This window comes from Triturus cristatus, chromosome 5_2, assembly GCF_964204655.1.
Source record: "Triturus cristatus chromosome 5_2, aTriCri1.1, whole genome shotgun sequence".
Classification (NCBI taxonomy): Eukaryota; Metazoa; Chordata; class Amphibia; order Caudata; family Salamandridae; genus Triturus; species Triturus cristatus.
Genome location: NC_140588.1, coordinates 90,732,170 through 90,756,976, shown reverse-complemented (window position 1 = coordinate 90,756,976; position 24,807 = coordinate 90,732,170). Strand labels below are relative to the sequence as shown.

General features: G+C 41.7%; 1 protein-coding gene across 1 annotated transcript in view; it reads right to left on the bottom strand.

Annotated features, from left to right (window-relative positions):
• The window catches only part of CDH12 (cadherin 12), a 2,012,840-nt gene that overhangs the window by 218,884 nt on the left and 1,769,149 nt on the right, over positions 1 to 24,807 (bottom strand). Inside the window, exon 7 of the mRNA XM_085606875.1 lies at positions 1,058 to 1,225. Within this exon, the coding sequence (XP_085463001.1) occupies positions 1,058 to 1,225 (168 nt within the window). The remainder of the gene's footprint in view (positions 1 to 1,057; positions 1,226 to 24,807) is intronic.

Here is a 24,807-nt window from a genome sequence, read left to right as displayed (position 1 = left end):
ACTTGCACTTAAATTTTTCTCTTAATTTGAGCTCCCACCAGATTAAATTTAAAACACTTCTATTAAGTAATACCTGTGTGTTTGGAATACATAGCTATCTGTAGGCATCTCTAAGCTAGCATGTGCTGACAAGACCCATGCTATACCATAATATCATATTTATTCTGAGTGTCTTTAGATGGAGCACAAAACTGTGAGAAGCTGGAAAGGCACATGGCAGTAATATATTTAGGAGATGAACTTTTGGTTTAAATTGAGTGTTCTGCATACCATCAGGAATGACTGGTATCAGCTCACAATCATTTTACCATTGTGTCATGCACAGAGCATGCAAATACAAATGCTACCGTTCATAAGTCGGTTTGTTTTCAGTGGTGCTCTGAATAATTTTCGTATACTACCAGAAATAGTTTTTATCATGAATGTAAGTCTTTAGTATAGAGGCACTCCCTGATTGAATCATGAGGTTGGTGTTCTTCCTCTTCATCGGATCTCTATTGGTCAATCACCTATAATGAAGAGATTGCTTTTTTCAGAATTGAATGGAAGTAGGGGGAAATGTTTCAGAAAGTCACAAAATATACCGAATTTATAAGCTTTGGCTATCAATGTATGCATACTTTGAGTTATTATAATTCACAACTATTCCTTTTTGCATCTCACCAAAGCACCAGTCTCTAAATTATCCCTTATAGACAAAATTACATTGATACCAAGTGACAGTGAAGCTTAAAACTGCAAAATCTAATCAGAATGCTCACTTTGAGGATTTGCTCAAAATTGAAATACTGGCACAGATTAAATATGAATAGTCGTATTTTTTAAATGATGCACATGATGTAATACAATTCAGCATTGTACATGCAGGCATTCACAATAGTAGGTAAATAAATGTAATCCTAAGTGTAATGTTACATCGCTCGAGCACCATCTAAAAAACTTAAGTAAATGTGGGCCACAGTTGGCAGTAACTATAAGCTGTTAATTTAAAATTGTCCTCAATTATATTGTAATGGAGAGAGAAAGCAATGGACAAATCATACAGAAAAATACCTACTCTTGGGAAATCTTGGTGGATTGTCGTTGACGTCCGTTAGAGTTATGTTGACAGTGGTGGTCCCAGCTAATCCACCCAATTGTCCTCCCATGTCCTTGGCCTGGATGAGCACTTGATATTGTTCTTTCACCTCTCTGTCCATGTTTGGTAATGCTGTTCTTATGACACCTGTCATTAAACAAATAGAACATCAGACACCATGTAAAATGGAGCAAATAAAATCATTTGTTACTGCTCATAAATGAATGAATGAATGAAGTACACATTAAAATTTTACCTTTGTAATACACGCCAAAGAAGCCAACATAAGTGAGGAACATTATAATAACATATAGAGCATTGTCACAAAAAATATTGCCATTCACATTGGCCCCGATTCACAAAGATTCAGCAGTGACTAACCTTTGTAGAACTTCTGGCATACTCCTTGCTTCCAGGAGTAAGCCAGCAATACTCATAACGTACTTAGAGAATCAAGGAGTAAACCGGTGCTTCAAACATAAGTCACACTTCTTCCTAGCACAATCTTTGAGAATTGGCTCTGATATGTTTACCAGCCTTTAATAGGAGAGCAACAACTACATATTGTAAAACATACAGCATGCAATATCATATTAAAGCATTTGGGGATAGTTACTTAGGTATTCTTTACCTAACACAGTCTTATATGTTGGACCACAAACTCTCCATGAAGCTCATGGTGTTTGTCAGAAAATATATGCGGAAGACCAGACATTGAGAGGCTCTTCATCCTTCCTACAGCTCTCAGTTGCTAAATGTTTGTAAAAAAAGCTCTCCCATAATCCCATAAGGGGAAAGAATTCTAAACACTACCACAGCCACATGATGTAACGGTAGGTTGGAGCAAAGAGATTGGGTGGGACAGAGTTTTAGTTCTGAGTGGAGATGCCCGTTGGCAGAAGGTGAAGGTTTAATATGGTGGGGTGTGAATTACTATGCAGAATTTCACCAACTAAAGCCACCAAGACCTTATCCTTTCTAGGAAGTCGAGAGGTGTTACAACTTCCAAGGAGCATTTTAAAATTGACAAGAATAGTTTATCAACACATTTATGTAATGTCCTATGTTTAAGGGGCATATCGCAGGGGACACTAATGAAATAGTTAAATTCCTTAATGAGGTGACAGGCAAGCCAAGCAGTCCTAACTATCCATATTTCCATTTTGTTGGGATTAAAGGAGTTTGACTGTAAGAAATTTCCTCTATAAATTATATAAAGCACAAACGTTTTACAGAGAGTTTCACTAATCTTGGCATGCAATTTGACTTGACCACCTATAATTTCTCAAAATGTAAAATTCAAGTCAAGTCAAGCATAACTTTATTTGGTTTGTGTCAGTAAACCAGGAAAGTATCACATCAATACGAAGTAGAATTTAAAAGAACGAAAAGAATAAATCAGCATACATATACACAAAGTAAAATAAAACATTGAAAATGACAAATCTACTAGATAAAATACAATTGCTAAAATTTTAACTCTTCGAGCTCCTTTTCCCTTCAGTGTGTTACAAATGCCTTCTTTTAGCAGACAAAGAACCAAATCAAGTGCAATTTGAGTACCTATCACATAGGGCATATAGGTTAAATACATTCAATTTCCATGGTTTTCAATGGATCCCTAAATGTAAAATTCACGTTGGCTTCCCCTTCCATTTCAGTTTCCCTCTTGCCACTTCGATTCAATGAATAGTCATGTAATGTGACAATATTATCTACAATTTGCATTGTGTGGATAAGAAAAACGGTTACAATATTTAACTATATATAAATCGTAAAATTCATAAAATCAGATTAAGCAAAACACAATGGTAAATAATCTGACACTATCATACTGGTATTCATGAACCAATATTGATAATGTACTCAAATCAGGCATAAGGGTTTGGTGAAATCTTACACCACACTCACCAATAAGGACACAAACATCAAAGGCATCCCTCTAGTTGGAGATCTCTTACCTCTTACCAGTTTAGACAGAAATACCACAACGTAGAATTTACAGGTTCAAACAGCATACATCTCATATTCAGACCTTAGGCTTCATCGGAAACCAATTTAAATGATGACAATTGGTGATGCACTGTCATTATTTTTCATTTTGCTTACATATGTACTAACACATTTTAATTACATTCATATAAAGTGTGATTATTTGTGAAAGTTTGATCATAGATAGTGAGTCTGACATTAACAATAACAATAGTTAAAGAGTATTCATGTTAAGTTAGCCATAGTTAATGTAGGCTTTGATTTAACTTGGTTATGCTAAGTTGAAATGTGCATCGATGCCTGGGAAGGAGAGCAAAGTTACTTTATCAAGAACTGCTGGATTTTAATTGGCCCCTACCTTTTGGGAACTGTAGGGAGTTCTACTTTAGTTTAGACATTGTATGACTAATTATGCTTTGTCGTGTTAGTTCGTTTCAGATGCTTTCATCAACTCTTTCGAGAGCAGATGCCCCTTTCAACTCTCTTGAGACCCCATGTTTTTTATTCCTGTTCATAGAGTTATATTCTTGAGCAGATCTGTTTTCTCTTGCTTGATTGCATCTTCATTTGTGTCTGCCTTTAGCGGCATTATTTGCTGATATCTGCTGCTTAACTTTCCCAAACTAACTTGAATCCTTAGCTTAGCTTTAAGGACTTTCCCTTCAGGGCAAACTGAATGGTGTTCATTTTGCATAAATAACTAGTCTTTGTGTTCGTTATCTTGACTTGCCTTGAATTATATTGAACTGCGTTTTGCAAGGTGATTATTGATTTATGACAAATCCGAATGATTTGACTTTGTAACTTTGCTAATCTGCTGATAAACCTTTATGATTTGCAAATCTACTTCGCTCTGTCATTTTTGCTGGGCAAAATATGCTTCTCTGTCATTGAGATGTTGCTGAAATGTTGATGTTAAGCCTCAATTCGAAATAAAGGTCCATCCACTCCAGTGCAGCTTATACTTGAATTTATACCAACGATTTGCCATGTGCAGACCCTGTTCTGCACTGCTTCACATTTCTCCTCAAGATTCATGAGTTTACAGCAACTACAAGGGAAATAGCCTCCCAACTCAGCAAGAAATATAACTCCAGTGTTGACCTTAAGGGCCTTATTATAAGTTTGGAGGTGCAGGAGCGAGACCGCCTGTTCCCACACTTATGAAATAGGCAGGCACCGCATTGGGAACGTCAAACGTAGTACCTGCACTGCATGGACTGCTGCAATCCATGCCTTGCAGGTACTGGTGTTCATGCACACAGGGGGTACATCTTGTGCCCCCTGTGTGCATCCACATGGCATGAGGCACAATGGCTTTGTTTCCTCACCGCCACACCTTTCATGGTGGTTGAACTGCCATGAAAAGTGTGGCACTGCTTTCATCGCTCGTTCATTAACATAAAGGTTGCTCAATCAGCATTCTGATTGTCAGAAATTCAGCACTACATTTGACGTTATTAATCTAGTATATAGTAAAAGGTCTATCTTGGGATGAAGACCAGCTGGGGACATTCGTGACCTATATGTATAAAAAGAGAGGGGGTATAGAGGTCCAGCATACTTGCTCCAAATTACTAACCACAGTCACCAAGGTATGCAGTTCCTAAAAAGTGTCGTTTGTGTGCACAGGTCTGTTGAGTTCCATAGAGTCTGCCGGGAGCATTACTCTGTAGGAACAAATGCACGTACACACCTAGATAGGTGTCATGCTCATTAGTGGTCTTCTGCTCCTCGTCGGGCCGGTGCTGCATTGCCCGACAGGCATCCTCAATGGGAGCTTTTTACCTGAGATCTTTTTATAGGCCCTATGGTGAAGTGTGGGTGTGTGGGTAAAATTGTAGATTTTGTCCTACATTGAATATATGAAAGTGTGAGATAAAATTAGGGCAGGGGTTATCCACAGAATTATTTTAATGATTCAGTCCTGCTGATATGTTAAAATACGTGGTGCTACCTACTAGAAATTATTATCTAAGATAGCATAATGTGAAGGCAACTTTGGAGCTTGCAAGAAAGTATTGGGAGTTTATAAAGGTCATGGCACAGTCCACATCTCTGTTTGGCTCAAAAATATGGAGGATAGGCCATATAAATAGGCTGCAAGCAACGGACAACTGCTGCCTTAAAAGGTTATTATGCTTACCATCAAGTACCTACCCATTCCAATTGGCCATTGATATGTGATTAGGAATATTGCATATGTAGCAAAACTGTCTAATAATGTATTGGCTCAGACTCAGATGATAGCGCGCCGAACTGTCAGGTCGCCATTGCTTTTAATTAAAATTGATTACATTTGCACTGTTCGCTTTTTAAATTGTTTTATTCCTGCATTTCCTGCATTACCTGTGCCACTTTTGAATGAGGCTTACCTACACACACTGCATACTCTGCTGTCTTTCCTGCCGTTCTCGGTCCACCGCTGCATTTTGCTGCTCGCAGTTGAGGGACATGACTCCATCCCCCTCCCCATCATTTCCGCTACAGGGGGCATTATTAAAACATCGTAGGTGCCCGGCCATGCAGCGGGAGATGATAGCGCGCCGAACTGCCAGGTCGCCATTGCTTTTAATTAAAATTGATTAAATCTGCACTGTTCGCTTTTTAAATTGTTTTATTCCCGCATTTCCTGTGCCACTTTTGAATGAGGCTTACCTGCACACACTGCATACTCTGCTGTCGTTCCTGCCGTTCTCAGTCCACCGCCGCATTTTGCTGCTTGCAGTTGAGGGACATGGCTCCACCCCCCTCCTCCTCATTTTTGCTACCGGGGGCATTATTAAAATATCTTGGGTGCCCGGCCGCGCAGCGGACGTGTGCAGCGGGCGCGCCTACGGCACGCCTATGGCAAGCTCGTCTGCGCCCGTCCAAGCCGGTTCGTTACTGGACATGCTGTCAATTTAGTTAAACTAAGTCATTCATATGCTCAGACCGAGCTGCTTGCTATTAGGAGGCGTATGGCTGAGTGCAAACAACTGTGGCTGTATGGTCTAGAGGGTCCCTTTGGCTGCAAGTGTTGTGGCTTTGTTTCTGTGATCCCGGCTAAGATCAGTAGCCCCCCTCCTTGCAACTCTACGATTGTTTTTCATCTCAACTGCCGTTCACTAGCTAAACATTTTGCTGATGTTCATGACCTCCTGGAAGCCGAGTCCCCTGATGTCTTGTTCCTCACTGAGACTTGGCTCTCGGATGACATGGTAGCGGAGCAAGTACTCGCACTCCCGGAAGGCTATGCGATCCATACCCTCAACAGGGCCTCGAGAGGTAGGGGCATCGCGGTTATCCTTAAAACCGGTTACCCTTGCACTTTTTTAAAGCAACCCGTTGGCAATTGCAAATGTGCCCTTTTTAAAATCACCCTCAATCCCTACTATACTAGACAGGCTTATTGATCTATCGACCCGCAGGTCCTTCCAGAGTGTTCAGAGAAGCTCTCTCTGAGACAGTCAGCGCCCTGGCGATCAATGCTTCCAATTTCACAGTCACAGGGGACATTAATTTACACTTGGACAATCTCTCTGATCCTGAAGTGACGACCTTCCTGGCCGATCTCGCTGCGTGTCAGCTTGATCAACAAGTATTAGGTCCTACGCACGTGGCTGGCCACCTATTAGACCGTGTCTTTACAAATATATCTTCCCTCACTGTCCTACCCCCTGTTCCGATGGGCTAGTCTGATCACTGTTTAGTCCCCATGTCGATTCATGGTATCACGCCGGCGCGCAATTCAGTGAAAACTTTTTCTCTTAAACGTCCCTGGCATAAATTGAATTGGGACCAACTCCAAATCCATCTCACCGCCACCTGTCAGCTGTCCCGGCCGACTCAAATGAGGCCAATGAGGTCTTCTCTAACTGGATCAATCAGCCCTTGGATAGCCTTATCCCTGCCAAATTGTCCATGAATCGTCAATCTAAATCTAACCCATGATACAATACTAAATTAGCTGCCTTACAAAAGAGCTGTAAAAAGCTGGAGAGAACTTGGAGACGGGACTTTGATCCGACCTCCAAGAATCTCTACCATGCTGCTGTAAGGAGATACCATAGGGCCATCCAAATCAGCAAGAGCACTAACCCAGCCAAGAGCATTTTTTCGATAGTCTCAGATCTTAAAATCCAGAAAGACGTTGCAGGCTTGTTGATTACATCTGGCCAGCAGTGCTATGAGCTGGCAGCCTTCTTTGTTAGGAAGGTAGAAGATATTTACAAAAGCTTCCCTATGGTCCAGATAGACATCCGACAACCATACCAATGGTATTCTTGAGGCTTTTCCCCCTATCACTCAAGATGTTCTATTTACACTCTGTTCTAAAGTCAAGTCGGGCTCTCCTGTTGACCCTCTGAAGCCCGACCAATTACGGAAAATTCTTCCCACTATCATACATTCGTTGGAACAGGTGATCAATGGGTCCCTTGGCGCAGCGGTTGTGCCTATGGCTTGGAAACAGGCAAGGGTAATACCGCTGCTCAAAAAACCATCCTTAGACCCCAAAAAAACAGAAATCTTTCGGGCTATCTCCTTGCTACCTTGGAATGTGAAGATTACGGAGGCCTGCATTAATTCTCTTCTCACGGAATATCTCACTTCTAACCATAGGCTCGACCCCTCTCAAAATGGTTTCTGCCCCAGCCACAGCACTGAGTCAGCGCTTCTGGCCGTGTCTGAACATCTTTGGAAAGCCTTAGACGCGGGGCAAACATCGGCACTGATCCTTTTTGATCTTAGTGCCGCATTTGACACGGTATCTCACGCCATTCTGCTAAGTCGTCTGGCGGAGGCTGAAGTCACTGGCTCACCATTGAAGTGGCTGGCATCCTTCCTCGCGAACAGCACGTTTCAGGTGATAGCCCCCCCTTTCGCCTCTAGTACTTTCCCTATAGGTCAAGGGGTTCCACAGGGCTCGTCCCTGAGCCCTCTGCTTTTCAATCTTTATGTTCAACCTCTGGTCGGAGTAGCCAAGAGCAGAGGGCAGACCATGGTCTCTTATGCCAATGACACACAGTTAGTGGTGGCTCTCTCGAGCGACCCCGAGCAGGACGCCATAAAATTTCAGGGCGATCACGTGGCAGTCGCTGAGTGGATGACCACCAACTGTCTCCAACTGAATGCCAACAAATCAGAGGTGCTGTTGGTGGGAGGAAACCATGACCATTGGAATGAGCTCTGGTGGCCAAAGAGTCAAGGCACTGCCCCATCCCTAAGCCTACAGTGAAGAACCTTGGGGTTTGGATGGACGTTTCACTTAACTTTCAGCCTCAAACCAAAAAGGTGGCGGGAGCCTGCTTTGGTCTGTTGTGCGGACTCAAACCCATTGTGGACTTCTTTGATGCCCGGACGAGGCATATCATCATCCAGGCTTTGATCATGTCAAGACCCGACTACGTCAGTTCATTGTATCTGTGACTTAACAAGTCTAAAATACAAAGGCAACAGAGAGTCCAGAATGCAGCCGCAAGATCTCTCCTCGGTCTGCGCAGAGCCTGCTCAGTGACAAGCGCCATTCACCGTCTCCATTGGTTCCCTGTGGCTAGGCGAATCGAGTTTAAGGCATTGTGTATAGCCTTCAAAATCTTGAAATTGGCTTCTCTACAAATCTTAACCAAACTACATTTAACCTACACCCCTACGTGTTTGCTCCCTTCTATGGGACAATGCCTGGTGGTGATTCCCCTTTTGAGAAGGGTTCGCGCCAGAGGTAGTTTCTTTTGGAACAGAGCTGCCATACTTTGGAATTCTTTGCCGGGCCACATTCAGGGCTCACTAATTACCTCCAATTCAGGAAAGCCATTAAAACTTTTCTTTTACCCTCTCTGTAGGCCTTCCTGTGTCCTTCTGTGCGTGGCCATTTCTCTGCTGTTCAGCGCCGGGACACCTCTTTGCTGGGGCAGCTGTCGCACTTTACATAAACCTATAACATAACATAACATAACTCTGCACTGAATGCACAAAATAAGCCTTGGCTTTTGTATGTACGCTCATCTTTTGATAAAGCTAGATTTCTGCATTATTGAAATACTCCGGACCTACCAACACTTGCTGCGGCATGTAATTAAGAGGAATCCTATTGAGAGAGGGTAGATGGGAACTCAAATTCGGATATTACCCAAAGGTTTGCTGGCACACAAACACATACCTTGCACTCTTGGTTTGCCAAATCCCTGCACTCAAAGTTTATGGAGGGTAACTTTGCCTTTAGCAACCTTTACTACAAAATGGTCTAGAAACCAATCACTTATCTCTTATTGCTACTATTGGCAAAAAAATCATTTGTCTGAATTTTTATTTATTCTGTTCTGCCTAATATATTATAAGCCCAGGGTTAAATGTGGTATCACTGTTTTCTGGAATATGGGTGATTGCCACTAACAGGCAGATCAGCTTTATCTGCTTCTTTAAGTTTTGATCAGTCACATTACATACATTCAGCCTGTGTGATTAGAAAGCATAGTCTTTCTGTTGCACCTTGAGCTGTCTCTCACTTGTCCGTTTATTCCTAAGCCTTCTACTGCCTGATGTTCTTTGTCAATCAGAAGAAATGCTCCCTTTCTAAATTCCTATGGGGTAGGGTAGGATCAGCAGGTCTCACTAACCCCACCTCACCATGTGACAAGGTGGGACTACAGTTTCCATGTGACAGACACTCTAAGTGATGCCAGTCACAAGCTGCAAACAGATTACTGGTGTATGTGTTATTGTTGGTGAAGCATGTGCAGTGTATCTTGGTCAGCACCAGCTTGCCCTCTTCCATCTAGCTAGGGTCGCCACCTGTGGGTAACTTACTTGCCCTCTTGCTGCTCTAGTGTAGATACTGGTATTCATTAAAAACTGCTTAGCATGATTCGCCCCCCAGTGCCTGCAGCTCCTACACTGTTCCAAGGCGCTCAAATCAACTGACTGTACTGTGGCCACAGGTCTCCTCATCCTCCTCAAAGCAGCTCAATCAGCAGAGTTAAGGGCAATGACATTTGGTCTTGAACACTGTGGGACAGTTCACACTTAGGCTTACTGTTTGAAATGGGGGTCTCTAGTTGCCAATGGTTTGCATGTTTGTCCAAGTAGGGACCCTTGCTTTTAGTCAGGGTAAGGGAGTTACGCCCTTAGACAACCCCTGCTTACTCCCTTGGTAGCTTGGCACAAGCAGTCAGTCTTATCTCAGAGGCAGCGTGTAAAGCATTTGTGCACACATACTACTGTATGTGTAAACACTACAATTGAACACCACACCAGTTTAGAAAAAAAAGGATATCTTCATCTAAACAAAACAAAATGACAAAAATCCACCATACATATATCAAGACATCATAAAAAATAGGTTATTCCTAAATATAAAGCTTGTAACAACAAATAACTCCACCTGGGGCTATTACGACGTTGTGACAGATGAAAATCATAAAGTATGATGCCAACCGTGCTGTGCTCAGGCCTGGCACAGAGGAGTGTGGACCCCAGGAGTAGTACCTTGGCACACGATGGCAACAAAGACGGTGCACGGCATCTGGGAGCTGATGCATCATTTGTGCCGGGTGGTGTCAGTTCCTTACGACCACAGGGGAGGTGAGGCGCCAGTTTCTTATTGCAAGGCAGGGGAGGTGAGGTGACGGTTCCTTACTGTTACCGGGGAGGTGAGGCATTGGTTCCTTACTGTTGCTGGGGAGGTGACATCATGGCGGGGAGGCGGCGGGTCCATACAACGTTGCGGGGTAGATGGATTCGGGAGGTCACCCACATAAGTGTTCGGCTCTGCGATGATGAGGCAGCGGCATCTGTCCAAACCAGTGCTCTCCTCTCTGGTCCGGCTTCTTGGCAGGATGTGGAGACAGCATTGTGCACATGAGACAGGGCCTATTCAGATGCAAGGAAAACTCCACACACTACTCTAATTGCAACCCAGATTTATTGAGTCCAGTTCGGTGTCACCCAGGAAAGGCAGGACACACCTCAACCCTTTCCAGTGGCTGTCTGCAGTGAATCCCAAGCCAATGTCACTCCAAAACCAGACAGTTAATGCACAACTCGGCAAAGTTACAAAGGATGGCTAAGCAAGAAAGTGCCTAATTTCTAAAAGTGGCATTTTCAAACCCACAATTTGAAAAACAGCTTTACTAAAAGATGTGTTATTAAATTCTGAGTTCAGAGAAACTAAACTCCATCTTTCCATCTTGTCCCCATGGGAAGTTATATGTGTAATATGTTGCAAAGTTCTCTAATGCTATCCAATGGGACAGATAGTCTTTCAATAGTGAAAAACAATATACACAGTATTTGACTATGAGGACATGTCACACACCCAGTACATGTCCTACCTTTCACATACCTTGGGCCTACCTTAAGGGTGACTAACATGTAAGAAAAGGGAAGGTTAGGGCCTGGCAAGTGGGTGCACTTGCCAGGTTGACATGGCAGTTTAAACTTGAGGTAGAAACTGCAGTGGCAGGTCTGAGGACCTTTTGAAAGGCTTCTGGTGTGGGTGGCACAATCAGTGCTGCAGGCCCGCTAGCAGCATTGGATTTACAGGCCCTGAGCACACAGAGTGCACTGTAATAGGGTCTTACCAGTAGATTAAATAATCCAATCATGGAAACACTAATCCATAAACACAATATAGCGGTAAAGTTGGATTTGACATTACTATTTTAGAAATGTACTTTCATAAAGTAGCAAAAGGAAAACTTCTCTGCTTTTAACTTTGTTCTGTGTGCCTGCAGCCAGCCCCCAATACACGTCTGGGCTAGGTGACAGCTACACTTTGTGCATTCCTTCCAGACAGCCACACACCCAGGAAGGGTGGGTGTGACAGAGGACACATCTGAATTCATCTGCATTCTGATAGCCTTTGTGCTAATGAAAGGGGAGGGGAAGTGAGAGCTAACACTTACATCTGAATAGGCAATGTCCTGTGTCCCACAGAAAGTATAGATTACACCCACATATAGCCTCTCAGACATGGCTGGGATGAAAGGGGACATGTGCACTTCACTGAGCTGCCTTGAAGTCACCTCCACTTCATAGGCACATTTGGGTATAAGTATTGGGGCTCTGACAGTGCCAAGACAGTACACTACTGAACCTGGGAAAAACTCTGCTGGACTAAAGACTGCTGTGCTGTAAGGATTGCCACCTTGACTGGGTTGACTGTTCTGTGGAACTGCTTCTCTGCTTTGCTGAGCTGCCCTGCTGCCTGCCAATATCTGATTTGATTTGACTGTGGGACTGATAGAGCGCTCTTGTTTCCTGAGGTGTCTTGGCGCTAGCCTGTAATCAAGTGGAGCAAACATACTTACGATAAAACCAAGTTTTTTTGAAGGCCGAAAGATTAAGGGCAGATTTTATATCATGGGGCAGATCAAGCTTCTACTGCTCCAAAAAAACGAGCTTATGGGGGGAGCAACTACATTTGTGCAGAGCTGGAGTGAAGAGATATTTTTCTAATAATTATGGCCTATTCCAATTAGGGCTTTGAAAGCTATGCATAATGCTTTAAAAGTGACTTGTTTCTTTATGGTAAGCCAATGAAGCGCATTCAGGGCCAGGGTTGCAGACTGAAATATAGGTAGATTTAATATCATTCTGGCTGCTGAGTTTTGCACAATCTGCTGCAACTTGGATAACAACCTTTTTTGTAAATTTAGGTAGAGCCGATTGCAATAGTCCAAGCGAGAAAGAACCAATGTAATGACTACTGTCTTTAATAATAACCAACTGGAATCAGGTGACCAATTTTCTTTATAGTTTTTAAAGCCAAGAAAAATGAGGAGATGACTGTATTAACCTGTTTATTGTAGGGGAGACTGTCATCTAGAGTAACACCTACGTTTTTTGCTTTATTATTTGGGACTTGGAGAATTCCTAGTTCTTGCAGCCACCAGGAGGGAGACCAGAGGTAGTGTTGTGCCCAAACAGCATCGCTTTTGTCTTTGCTGAATTACATTGTAGGCCTTTTTTCCCATGAAATCACTGACTGCCAATATGCAGTTTCAGAAAGATTTGTCTATACCATGATCGGTGTTGAAAAGAGACTCAACAATTTTGGGTGTTATCAGCGTAGGACACTAGCAAGAACCCAAACAATTTGATTAGCACACCCAGACAGGTGACATACATATTGAATAGGCATAGGCTTAGCAATGAGCTCTATGGGATACCACAGGGAAAAATGTAAGGTTTCGGTGTAAAATTGCCAAAGGTCACCTATTGAACCCTAATGGTTAAAAAGGACTCAAGCAATGCTAAATCAGAATCCTTAATACCCAGCTTCCCCAACCGATCGACCAAGCATGTACGATCTTTGGCCTGCTGAGGACAAGGACTGAACTCATCTCACTTGAACCCAGTGTGACTCTAAGGGCTTGATATCTTGTCTCCTGCTTTCTGGAGTCTCAAGGACAGAAGAAATGTCCTGCATTCCTGCTGGTGCTGCTGGACTCTGCCATCGATGAGTCCTAACCTTGCCGGAGGTGCCCCCTCCAGTCCTGGACCTCAGAAGGGGTTCTGCAGCTGTTTTGCTACAAAACGACGCATGGACACCAATGCGCCAGTCGTAACCCACTCATCACTCGTCGATGCCGAGCTTGATGATGATGCAGCAACTGACTGTGGGAAAATACTTATGCATTGTGCTCGCAGCGTTTATGCTTTGCTCCATTCATGGTACTTTTTCAGTGGTCCGTGAATTAGTCTCATAGCCGGCCTGCTCTTCATTGCGGTTGGCCTGAACTTTGGATTTACCCAGGTGCTTTGCAACCTCAAGTAAACTTTTAGTGCTATTGACTTCTAAACACTGTTTTTGCATTTATTCTGTAAAAATTCTCACCTTCTAGTGATTGGATTTTTGTTGTTTTGGTCTTATTTTACTCAGATAAATATTCTATATGTGTCTAAACCTGAGTGGAGTGTTTTTGTGGTGTATTCATTGTATTACTCTGTGTGTTGCACAAATACTTTACACATTGCCTCTTAAGTTACGCCTATCTGCTCTGTGCCAAGCTTCCAGAGTGTGAGCACAGGTTAAATTTAGAGTTTGTATCTAGCTTACCTTGACTAGAATTGTGGTCCCTACTTGGAAAGTGTTTTAATTCCTTGAGTTTCTTTACTATACAGGAGTTGTAAAATGAATCAATTCATCTAGCTTTCTGATCTTCAATGTACATAAAATATGACTGAAAAAATTAGACAGAATTTACTCTGCAATGGTCTTGTTTGGTAGGGGTGAAGGTCCTGTATGTATACACCCAGCGGGCATCCTGGCACTGTAGCAATGTCAGTTTATGCAGAATGTCTTACTTGCAGCTAAGTTTACGGGTAGAAAGACTGTATTATAGCTCGCTTATTTTGAGGAAGAGCCACTTTTTCTGAAACTCAGCAGATTTGAGTTTAGTCTCAGAGAATTTCGGAGTTTATTCCAAATTTGTGCTGCTTTCACTTGGAAGGACCTCCCGGCATATCTTAACTTTTTTAATCTAGGTACACAGACCAGGTTTGCTGAGGACGATTTTAAGGATCTTGGTTGTTTATAGTGGCAACATTTTACTAGTAAGGGTCTAGATGCAGTTACATTGAGGGCTTTATGGATTAGATACATGGCCTTAATGATACATCTCTCCTTAACCGGTGACCAGTGAAGTTCTATCAAGGATTCAGTTGCTGAAACAAATCTGGTTTTGTTCAGTGGTAGTTGGTGGCTAACACTTGTATCCTGTAGAGTATTTTGATCAGGCAGTCTGGTGCTCCAGTCAAAAGAGAGTTACAATAATCGAGTCTACCCTGTCTCTCTGCCTGTTCTCTCAAGGATCTAAGCCACTATGAGAAACTGGAAACTAGTGATCAAGGGGAGGTGCTATGCATGCCTCATTTATTTCAAGGACTTTCAATTGATTTTACGTGGAATGAGATTTCTTCACTGCGGGAAGAAAAATACACAGTACTTCATTTGTGTCATTGATTGCTGAAGTGTAACACCGAACCCATTTTGAAGCACTTGGTTGTAATTATTGCCGCCTAAAGCAAGGGAGCACTTTTGCAGAATGTGCAATAGTGCCTTCTTGTATGTATGCATTCCTTGTGCAAAGTGTGCAGAGTGTTTTGTATAAAAAGGCTGTGAGACTGCTGCTGCAAGTTACCAGTGAATCGCACCGCACAAGGATTTTCAAAGGAGCCTTCATGCATCCTTAAGGAAGCGGGTTTGCTGCTGGCCCTGACCTGCTCCAAATAGCTTGCTGGGACACAGTCCACTGCTGGCCTGGAGAGGGTGTCAGATACCAGTGCTCTATGGCCCGAGCACTAGGCCTCCTCTGCCACTATAGGTGGAGATCTGCACTTTGCCTCTTAGGATAGGATGTGGCCTAATGGTTAGAACGGTCGACCTCGAAGCTGGGCAACCGGGTTTGAGTCTCTGCAGGGAAGCTCGACATCCTGTGATTCTAGGCAAATCACTTAATTTCCCTGTGCCTAACAAAATTAATGTGTTCGTCTGTAACGCAACTGGTGCTCATGTAAACCACTTTAATACGTTTGGGGAAGTTCACGCTATATAAAACTCCCCAAAAAAGGATGTGTAGTGTGCAGTGGGGCCTTCGCTCTGGTGCTGCAGCAGTCTTATAGTTTGCTGTAACCCGCAGAGACATTGGACAATCCAGTGTGGTTTGGAGTGTGGGTGAGTGATGTTCTGCTCAGCCTATCGGGTCCCCGAGGACAGAAGAATAAGAACATAGAGAAGGTAACCTGCCAATGATGCCTAACCAAACATAACCAGTATGTCCATGCAAAAGCCAAAGCAAGCACATACTGAATAATTCATATGTATGACACCGTACAAGATCAATTATATATATATTGAAATACATTTGTTTTTCTGTGATTCAAAGATGTTACGACGAATTTTGCTGCGTGGATTTTGCTGCATCGTCAAACTACTCAGCTTGAAAAATTATATTGCATGGTTTAATAATGATATTACATTTTAATCTTGTAATTTTGAAGCACACAGAAAACATTTTTCTGTAAATAATTTGTATTTTTTAAACTTTAGAATTTACATTTCCTTGTACATTACGATTTAAGGAATTTTGTAGTCATTACACTTTTTATTTCTTGTGGTGCATAGGAAAGTGACTGAAAGGGAAACTGAGAGATGCCTACAAACCTCAATTGATTCGAGTCAGACAGTACCCATTACAACAAAGGGGCTATTTACAAATACTTTGTGCTGGCTTTCACATGGTGCAAAGCTGTGAAAAACATTGCAATGCTATCCCTACTGTTACAAAAGCCCACTAGCGCAGCACAATTTTGCAGAGTGCCGTGTGAGTGCCCATACAACTCTGAGTAAATCTAGTCTACAGTATTCACCAATCACCACCACCGACCCCAGTTAGAAATCATGGCATATGGATTAAACTGTAAGTCTGAAATTGTCCATTTTATCTTCTAAACTGCTTCTACTAGCACATTTTAAAAAATAGGTGAAGCAAAGCATCAGGCACAGAACGAATAGAATAAAAATTGTTTTCTGCAAAAGGGATGTGCACATACCCAGTGAAATTGCTGAAGCATTATTTTTTAGCCCTTTGAAATTTTAAGATGCCAGTACTAGACTGAAAAAACTCCATGTCTGCGTTTTTAAATGCCTTTTAAATACGCCATAACAAAAAGAACAATTAACATCCATCTTGCTTATGTTAGATCGGCGATTTGTGTAGTGTTTTATCATATTTTTATCTCAAAAGATGGAGTGGACGGATTGGTGCAAGGATTTTGTGGGTTGCAGAAAAAAAGAACTGTGTCTGTTAATGTTCCCTTCATACACTATTTTCAGCATTTTTGCAAAACTGCTGCCACCACAGTGTGGCGCTCTCGGGCTCCTGCCTCATGTCCTCACACTGCGGAACTGCCAGCCTTCTGGCGGAGGACACATATCTTGCACACGCCATTGAGGAAAGACAGAGATTTCTACTTCTCCTGTTGCTTCAGCCTTTATGACGGTCTGCCTTTTGTTCTCCTTTCTTCTTTATCATTCTGAGACGTTATTGGCCCACTCTTTTTTTCTTTTAACTCGAACTTCGTCTATCCCTATGCACTCATGAAAAATAACCCAGGTTGTGTTTCTTATTCTTAGGAGAATAGAGTGGCTGGTTCAGAGTGGCTTTTGACTGTCTCATATATATTACTAAGACAGGAGGCGAATAACCATTCAAAACAGTTCTCTAGAGATATGGGACTTGTAGTTTTATTTCCATTAAAAAATGCAGAATCGGAAGGCAAAGAAGAAATGGTAGTGAGACAACTTGGTATCCATGTGTGTATAATTGTTAAATGCAGCTTATCCGAACAAACGGCATACTATATGAAAGGATGAATATGTGTATACATGGTGTACCTGTGGGGTCCCTATTGTGGTTTATCTGCACGTTGCAGTGGGAAGGAAAAGAGTAACCATGGGCCTGATTCAAAAAGGTAAACTTGCACTTTTGTGTAAATTCACTATTTTTTTTTGTATTCACAAACTACGAGTTAATAGTAAGATTACGACGACGGAGAGCATGGACGTCATTTCACCTAAACATCTGGGGTAGTGGAAGTGACATCGTACAACTTTTGACCTTCACTTTTACTTAAACACACACACACGCACACCCACGCACACACACACACACACACACACACACACAATCACACAAATTCACACATACAAACAAAGTCTTTGGCATAAACAAACTCTCCCTGCAAGCACACACACAGCATACATTTGAAAGATTTTTTTACTTACTTCAGCTGCAAAGGAATGTCATATTTCAGCAAATTGTAATACATTTTTTATTACATTAATACAAATAATGTACTATTATTCACTATTAGTGTAATGAAGAAACTGATGAAAACAAGGAGAGTGAAGACACAACCAACAGCCATAAGAATGAGCTGCACTTTTGTTCATGGCTCTGAGGATAGGGGTCACAAATGCAGTGCCAGTGGTCGCAAGGGGCAAGCCAGGGGTTGCAGCTGCAACCCCTGTGGCACCCTAAATGGTCAATGGCAGAGCCTCTACAGTCGGAGCGGAGAACTCTTCACATAAAAAGATAGGCCTGTCCTATCTTTTTATGTCTGATGTTCTCTGCCCCGACAGCTCCATATCCGCAGTCTTAAACTTTCTATTAACATATAGTTTGTATAGCAAAAAAAAAATGTCACTTACACAAACGTGTACGTTTACCTTTGTGAATCAGGACCTATGTTGAGGAATGTAAAGTAAGAATGAGAGGAGTTATTTTTCCACTGACTATTGGCATACTCAGCAATGGGTCATTCCTGTGGCAGCTCCTCAGTACTATCTTTATTTGCAAATGTAATATTTTTTCAAAAAAAGAGTCGCGCAATTCATTCATATCCAATACTCTAAAAAATGTGCATGGATGTAGGACACGGGAGATAAGGGAGGGAATGAGGGCAAGAAAGAAAGATGAGGTATGATGTAAATGTATGTAATAAATACGGTTGTGTTTATTTGCCACAATATATGAGGTTTGCAATTTTAGAAAAAAAAGCTAGCTTTTTTATGGCATTTTAAAGCAAGATGCTGAGGTTGCATTTTTGCAAGATGCCTACCTACTGAAAAATATGTATCTAAGCTATGGCAAGTGCAGGTGAGGAATGTGGTTTTCAGCATTGCTCAACCTCAAATGGTAAAATCAATACATTAACTACAGAGCAATTTCCTTACTTGATAGCAGAAACAGGTATCGACACTCAAGGGTGATATATTATTAGGAACAGTCTATGGCAATAGATTTCCATTTTATTAATGAATATTCCTTTAATCAGAAGGCACACATACAGGCACCGATGCACAGAAAGGGCTAGAGACACAGGCAGAATGTTAAACATTCCTTATTGTAAATAAAATAGATGTTTCAGTGATGTATTTTCTTTATGATAAAAAGGAAAGCCGTTAGGTGTGCAAAAAAAGTAGTTTGTCGATGTAGATATAAAAAAAGAAAGCCTCAATTAATTAGTAGATATACACCAGCTCATTCGGCGAGACATAAAATGATGTACTGACATTTTTATGCCTGTCTAGCACTTCGTGAGTCGAGTGATGCTGCCCAATGAACTCAGTTGGTTCATTCCATAATGGTGCAAAATTTGAGCCCTAAAATATCTGTCTCTCTGGAGCCTGATTGACAAAAGATTTTGTTTTAGCAGTAAACATATGTTTATGGCCAAAATGTTGGTGTAGTTTTGCTACGTATATACAAAAGTATATCTAGCAGATGTAAATGGATTTACTACTACACAATTAAATATCAAGACTGCATGCAATTATGAAGGAGTAACTTCCATCAAAGGGATGGGTAATGTAATTTGCCTTGAGATTTGTGACCACCAACAAACGTGGCCATTCACGAACTCCAAACTCACAGTTTCCCGCCCTGCAAGTGGTGAGAGATATGCTCTTTCAAAAGACAATTGGAGAACATCTACTTCCATGGAGCAAGAGGAAAATATATTTGGTGGAAGGAAGGAGAATACACAGGAGTAAAAATAATTTTTTTTGCGACAAAAATGTGAAATTGGATAGTCAGGCTGCCTTTTCTAAATGCAGATTTTTACTCCGGATAAAAGTCCATCCTGCAAAAATGTCTTAGGCTGAAAAAGTCATGAATTTCCCTGACATACCGACTGAGGCTGCTTTCCAAGCATTCTCCTGGAAAGGTTTATGAATTGAAAAAAGAGCCAAAGGATATTCAAGTGGAGGTGTAAATCTCCAAACTTATTTCTACACTTTCTTTGTTAATTTGGTCCTAGATCTTCCTCAAGGTATTGGCTGATGGAGAATATCATTTTTAAGGCTTCTCATCAGGTATAAGGTACAATCTGGGCCTCATTTATGAGTTTTCGCAGTAGGGCTGCGCCGCAGGCCTTCCTGCTGCGCTACAAAGATACAGCGCATTCCTGTTGTTTTCCCCTGTGCACAATGGGCTGCTGTGCGCCAACGCAGGCACCTTTGCCCCATGGTGCAAATGTGCCTGCGTTGCGCGGATGATTATTTTTGTGCAGGATGCTTTTGCCTTCCTGCACAAAAACAATCACAAGAGGCTTTTTCCTCTTTCTATATGTGCAGCAGAATATAGCACGCATAGAAAAAGGGAAAACGAGGAGAAGTAAACATATTTCTCCTCGTTGTGCCTCACTTACACCACTCCTGGGGAGGCATAGGTTGTTGGCACTGCCTTAAAGTTACAATTTCTCATAAATTTGGGGCAGTGTCAAAAAGCCATGAATGTTGCTGGGAGCACCCCCTGCAACACCTGTTGCATGCCCTTTAATGCAGAAAAAGTTGTTAAAGGTAACAATATTTACAAGGCAGCAGTAAGCCATAAAAAGTGGCTTAGTGCTTCCTGGTAAATATGGGGCAGGCTCTTGCGCCACCAGAGCGGCACAAACAGTGACACACTGGCGGTTCAAGGGGCTTATAAATAAGCCCCTATGTATTTATAGGAGGAAAAGAAGGGGGTCATAGGAGGCTGTATTTTTTTTAAAGTAGCACAGGACGCATTGGACACTAGTGCATTTGCAGAATTATAAATAGAGAACAAACTAGAATAAAAACAAATGAGGTATTGCACAAGGGGTGTATGGTCATGGAGCAACTGACCAAAATTAGGAATGATTGATAACGGTGCTAGGTATGGTCTGAAGCGTAATGCTTCTCATGGGAGGTAGGGGAGCTGTGTGCCTCAAAATATCCAAACCTGTATAAAAATGGAAAAATAGGATCAACTAAGAAGTTATTAGCAATGTTTAAAGTTTGTACAACAGTCAATTTTCTGTTTTGACAAAATTAAAAGATGGACAATAATTCAGTCTTTTAGCTTTGGCTCTTTTATAGGGAACCTGGTTGGTATCACGAAGTATCACAAGGAAAGTCGTCATTGGAAGTAAGAGTTATTTATCATGCATGTCTAGACAGTGCTTTATTGGAAACAAAATATCCTGCGCTTCTTTACCTAGATGGATGGACATTGTAAAAGTGTCCATGATAAATTAGATGTCTAACTAAAGTTGGAAAGTTGAGTACTGGAGCTAAACATTACTGTATTGTTTTGCAGGAAGATGCACATCATGGTACCCAATGATTTAAAGCATTACACTCTGGCAATGGATATTATTTATGAACGTTGCATGAGTTAGAAAATAGTACAGAATTTATCAAAATATTTTTATAGGGCTGGCACAGTAAGAAGAATTGCTTTTGCCTGCAATGGATTGCTGTGATATTTTATGCCGATGGTAAATGTTTAATGAACGTTTGATAAAAGCTCAGGCCTCAGAAATTAAACTGAAAAGAGAAATTACAGAGAAGTATTTCAAATCCATAAGTTTCCAAGAACAACAGAATCTTAAACACAATTGCTCAACAGAATTTTGAAGCGAGTGAAGACCAAAGGCGACTGAGTCAGGAGTACAGTCCCTCTTCTTTTATCTAATGTATGTTTTATTCTGCAACACAAGTATACAGTATTCCGAGTGCTGATGCATTCATGAGCCTGTAGCATATTGTCTAATAATATCAGCCTAATGCACCACTCTTTGCTGGAGGTCCTCCAATCACTTTTGGGCACAGTGTCAAGACAATCCATATACAAACAGTGTGACTGTGTCTGCAGAGGCACCCAAGAGGAGGACTTCAATACACCCTCACATGGATTATCCATGGATGCAGAAGACCATCTTCGGGATGCATGTCACAATATCGTATACGGAAATATCGGCTGACCTAAATACTGTTTTCTACATATCAATTACAAAAAATAGCTTCACATAGGTTGTAGATTTTCTATTATTGAATCGAAAGCGGAGATAGTTTTGAAACATTTTTTATCACACAAAGGTTTTGCCATTAATAATGACAATTACATTTTAGTTCAACACCACTCATAGAAGGAGAAAGTGTTGGCTGCTATTTTGTTATTCTGTTGAAATTAAGCCTCTGTATGGCTACAGTGGCGCTTCTACGATTGTGGGGCTCTTTCTTTTATTGCATAAAGTTAAGCAAGGGCGGGTGTTGAGGTGGTGTAGTGGTACTGTGACTATTTATAAACCGTCTTATGGTATGGTGTATGTGTGAGTTGCAAAATTGCATGTTTTAATAGCTTTAGTTGATAAGCGTTCTGGCATACACCTGTTGACATTAAGTCTATGTATGGCTATAGTGGCGGTAACGGGAGTGCTGGGGCTAGTTGTTTGATTTTGTAAGGTTAAGCAAGGGATGGGTGGGGGTGGGGGAGGTGCGTATGTTGCTGATTATAAGATGGATATTTGTAATGTGGGCATGTGTAGTTACTAAAGGTAATGTAGTTTTACTGGGCCCATTTATAAACAGTGCTAGGGGATGATTTATGTTTTACCTGCCAATTTGCATGTTTGAATAGTTTTTGCTGATAAGTGTTCCTGTAGACACATATTAAAATTAAGCCTGTGTATGGGTATAGTGGTGCTACTAGGAATGGGGGGCTTCTGTTTGATTTTGTACTGTTAACCAAGGGCAGGGGTGGGTGTGGGGGAGGTAGTTATGTTGCTGTTTAACCCCTTGAGTGCCCATGACGAGATGGTCTCGTCATGGGCCGCGGTTGCGCTGTGCCCATGACGAGACTATCTCGTCATGAGCCCCGCCCGCTAATGAAACGCCCGGCACAGGGCGTGGAAAGGGCGGGGCACTCAAGGGGTTAAAATACAGAATATAGTAATGTGGAGATGTGGAGCTACTAAAGGTGATGTAGTACCACTGGGAGCACTTATAAAGCGCCCTATGACATGGTATATGTTTTACCCACAAATTTGCATGTTTTAATACGGTTTGCTGATGAGCTTTCCAGGAGACATCTGTTGAAGTTAAGGCTGTGTATGGCTATAGTGGCGCTTCTACGTTTGCTTGGGCTCTTTCTTTTATTGCGTAAAGTTAAGCAAGGGCGGGTATTGAGGTGGTGTAGTGGTACTGTGACTATATATAAACCGTCTTATGGTATGGTGTTTGTTTGAGTTGCTAAATTGTAAGTTTTAATAGCTTTTGCTGAGGAGCGTTCCGGCAGACACCTGTTGACATTAAGTCTATCTATGGCTATAGTGGCGGTAATGGGAGTGCAGGGGCTCGTTGTTTGATTTCGTAAGGTTAAGCATGGTATGGGTAGGGGTGGGGGATGTGCGTATGTTGCTGATTATAAGACGGACATTTGTAACGTGGGCATGTGTTGTTAGTAAAGGTAATGTAGTTTCACTGGGCCCATTTATTAACTGTGCTATGGTATTGTTTTTGTTTTTTCCGCAAATTTGCATGTTTCAAAACTTTTTGTTGATAAGTGTTCCGGCACACACCTGTTAAAATTAAGCCTGTGTATGGGTATAGTGGCGCTACTAGGAAAGGTGGGGGTTTCTTTTTTATTTTGTACAGTTAAGGAAGGGCGTGGGTGGTTGTGGGTGGTTGTGGGTGTGGGGGAGGTGGGTATGTTTCTGATTAAAACACAGAATATAGAAACGTGCAGATGTCAAGCTAATAAAGGTGATGTAGAACCACTGGAAGTACTTATAAAGTGCCCTATGACATGGTATATGTTTTACTCGCAAATTTGCATGTTTTAATACGCTTTGCTTATGAGCATTTCAGAAAGTGGGGGTGCTCTAAAAGGGGGGAGCATAGCTCTTAAAGGGGTGTGGGCTATGCAAGTTGGGCCGTGGTCTAAATCAAGGTAAGTATCATTGTGTGCTTTAGAAAATCCTCTCCAATTATCCTACGTTTGGAAAAAAACTTTCTTTAAAGGATTTCCCTTCCTTCTACAACGTGGGTAACGTAGCGTGATGTCTCCAGTTCTCAGTAGTGAGCAAAATAAGCATGCGTACATCGATGTGCATGCTCTCACTGGAGTGCAATAAAACAAAAAAGAAAATTGACTATGTTTGCGAGGGCCAGAAATAAAATTGACTATGTTTGCGAGGGCTGAAAATAGAGCTTGATAGAGACCCTTTTGGAGGCTCCTTGGAAATAAGTGCTGGTCCTCAGACCCGGCCCATTTAAAGCCCAGCATTCATCTATCCTGAGCACTGCACCATCCAACCATCTTTTAATTGATGCATACATTCCTACTTATATACATACATACATCTGTTCCTGCACTTATCTTAAGTATCTATGAGCGCACTCGCCTATTGTAAGCACTGTGTCATTCATGCAGCCATATGCCTATATATCCATAGATACATCTGTCCCATAACCAATCCTAAGCATCTATCAGTCCACCAGTCTATCGTAAGTACTGGTCCCTGTATTAATTTATCCTTCCATTCATACATTGATACATCCTTCTATGTATATATGCATTGATGCATCTGGCCATGCATCTACTCGCCTTTTATTCAACTATACGTTCTTATTTTCGGGCATCGTCCACCCCCGATCCTAAATAGGACGTATTATCCTCATCCATCCAGACTGTTAAGGGGTCGAAAAGCTTTGCGAAAAGCATTGACAGGCAGATTATTTTATAAAGAATAACAAAGCTTTGAGTTGCTCTTTGTGGAGCATACTTTACCATCCTTTTCTGGTGGTGTTTTAAAGAAAGGTACATATAGCGAAAGAAATGTAAAGGAGCTTTTAAGTGTAAGATGTTCATTTAGAAAAATAACGTTTTGTCAAGTTGTATATAGGTACACTGTTTAAAAGTGGCTGTGACAGACAGATAATGAAT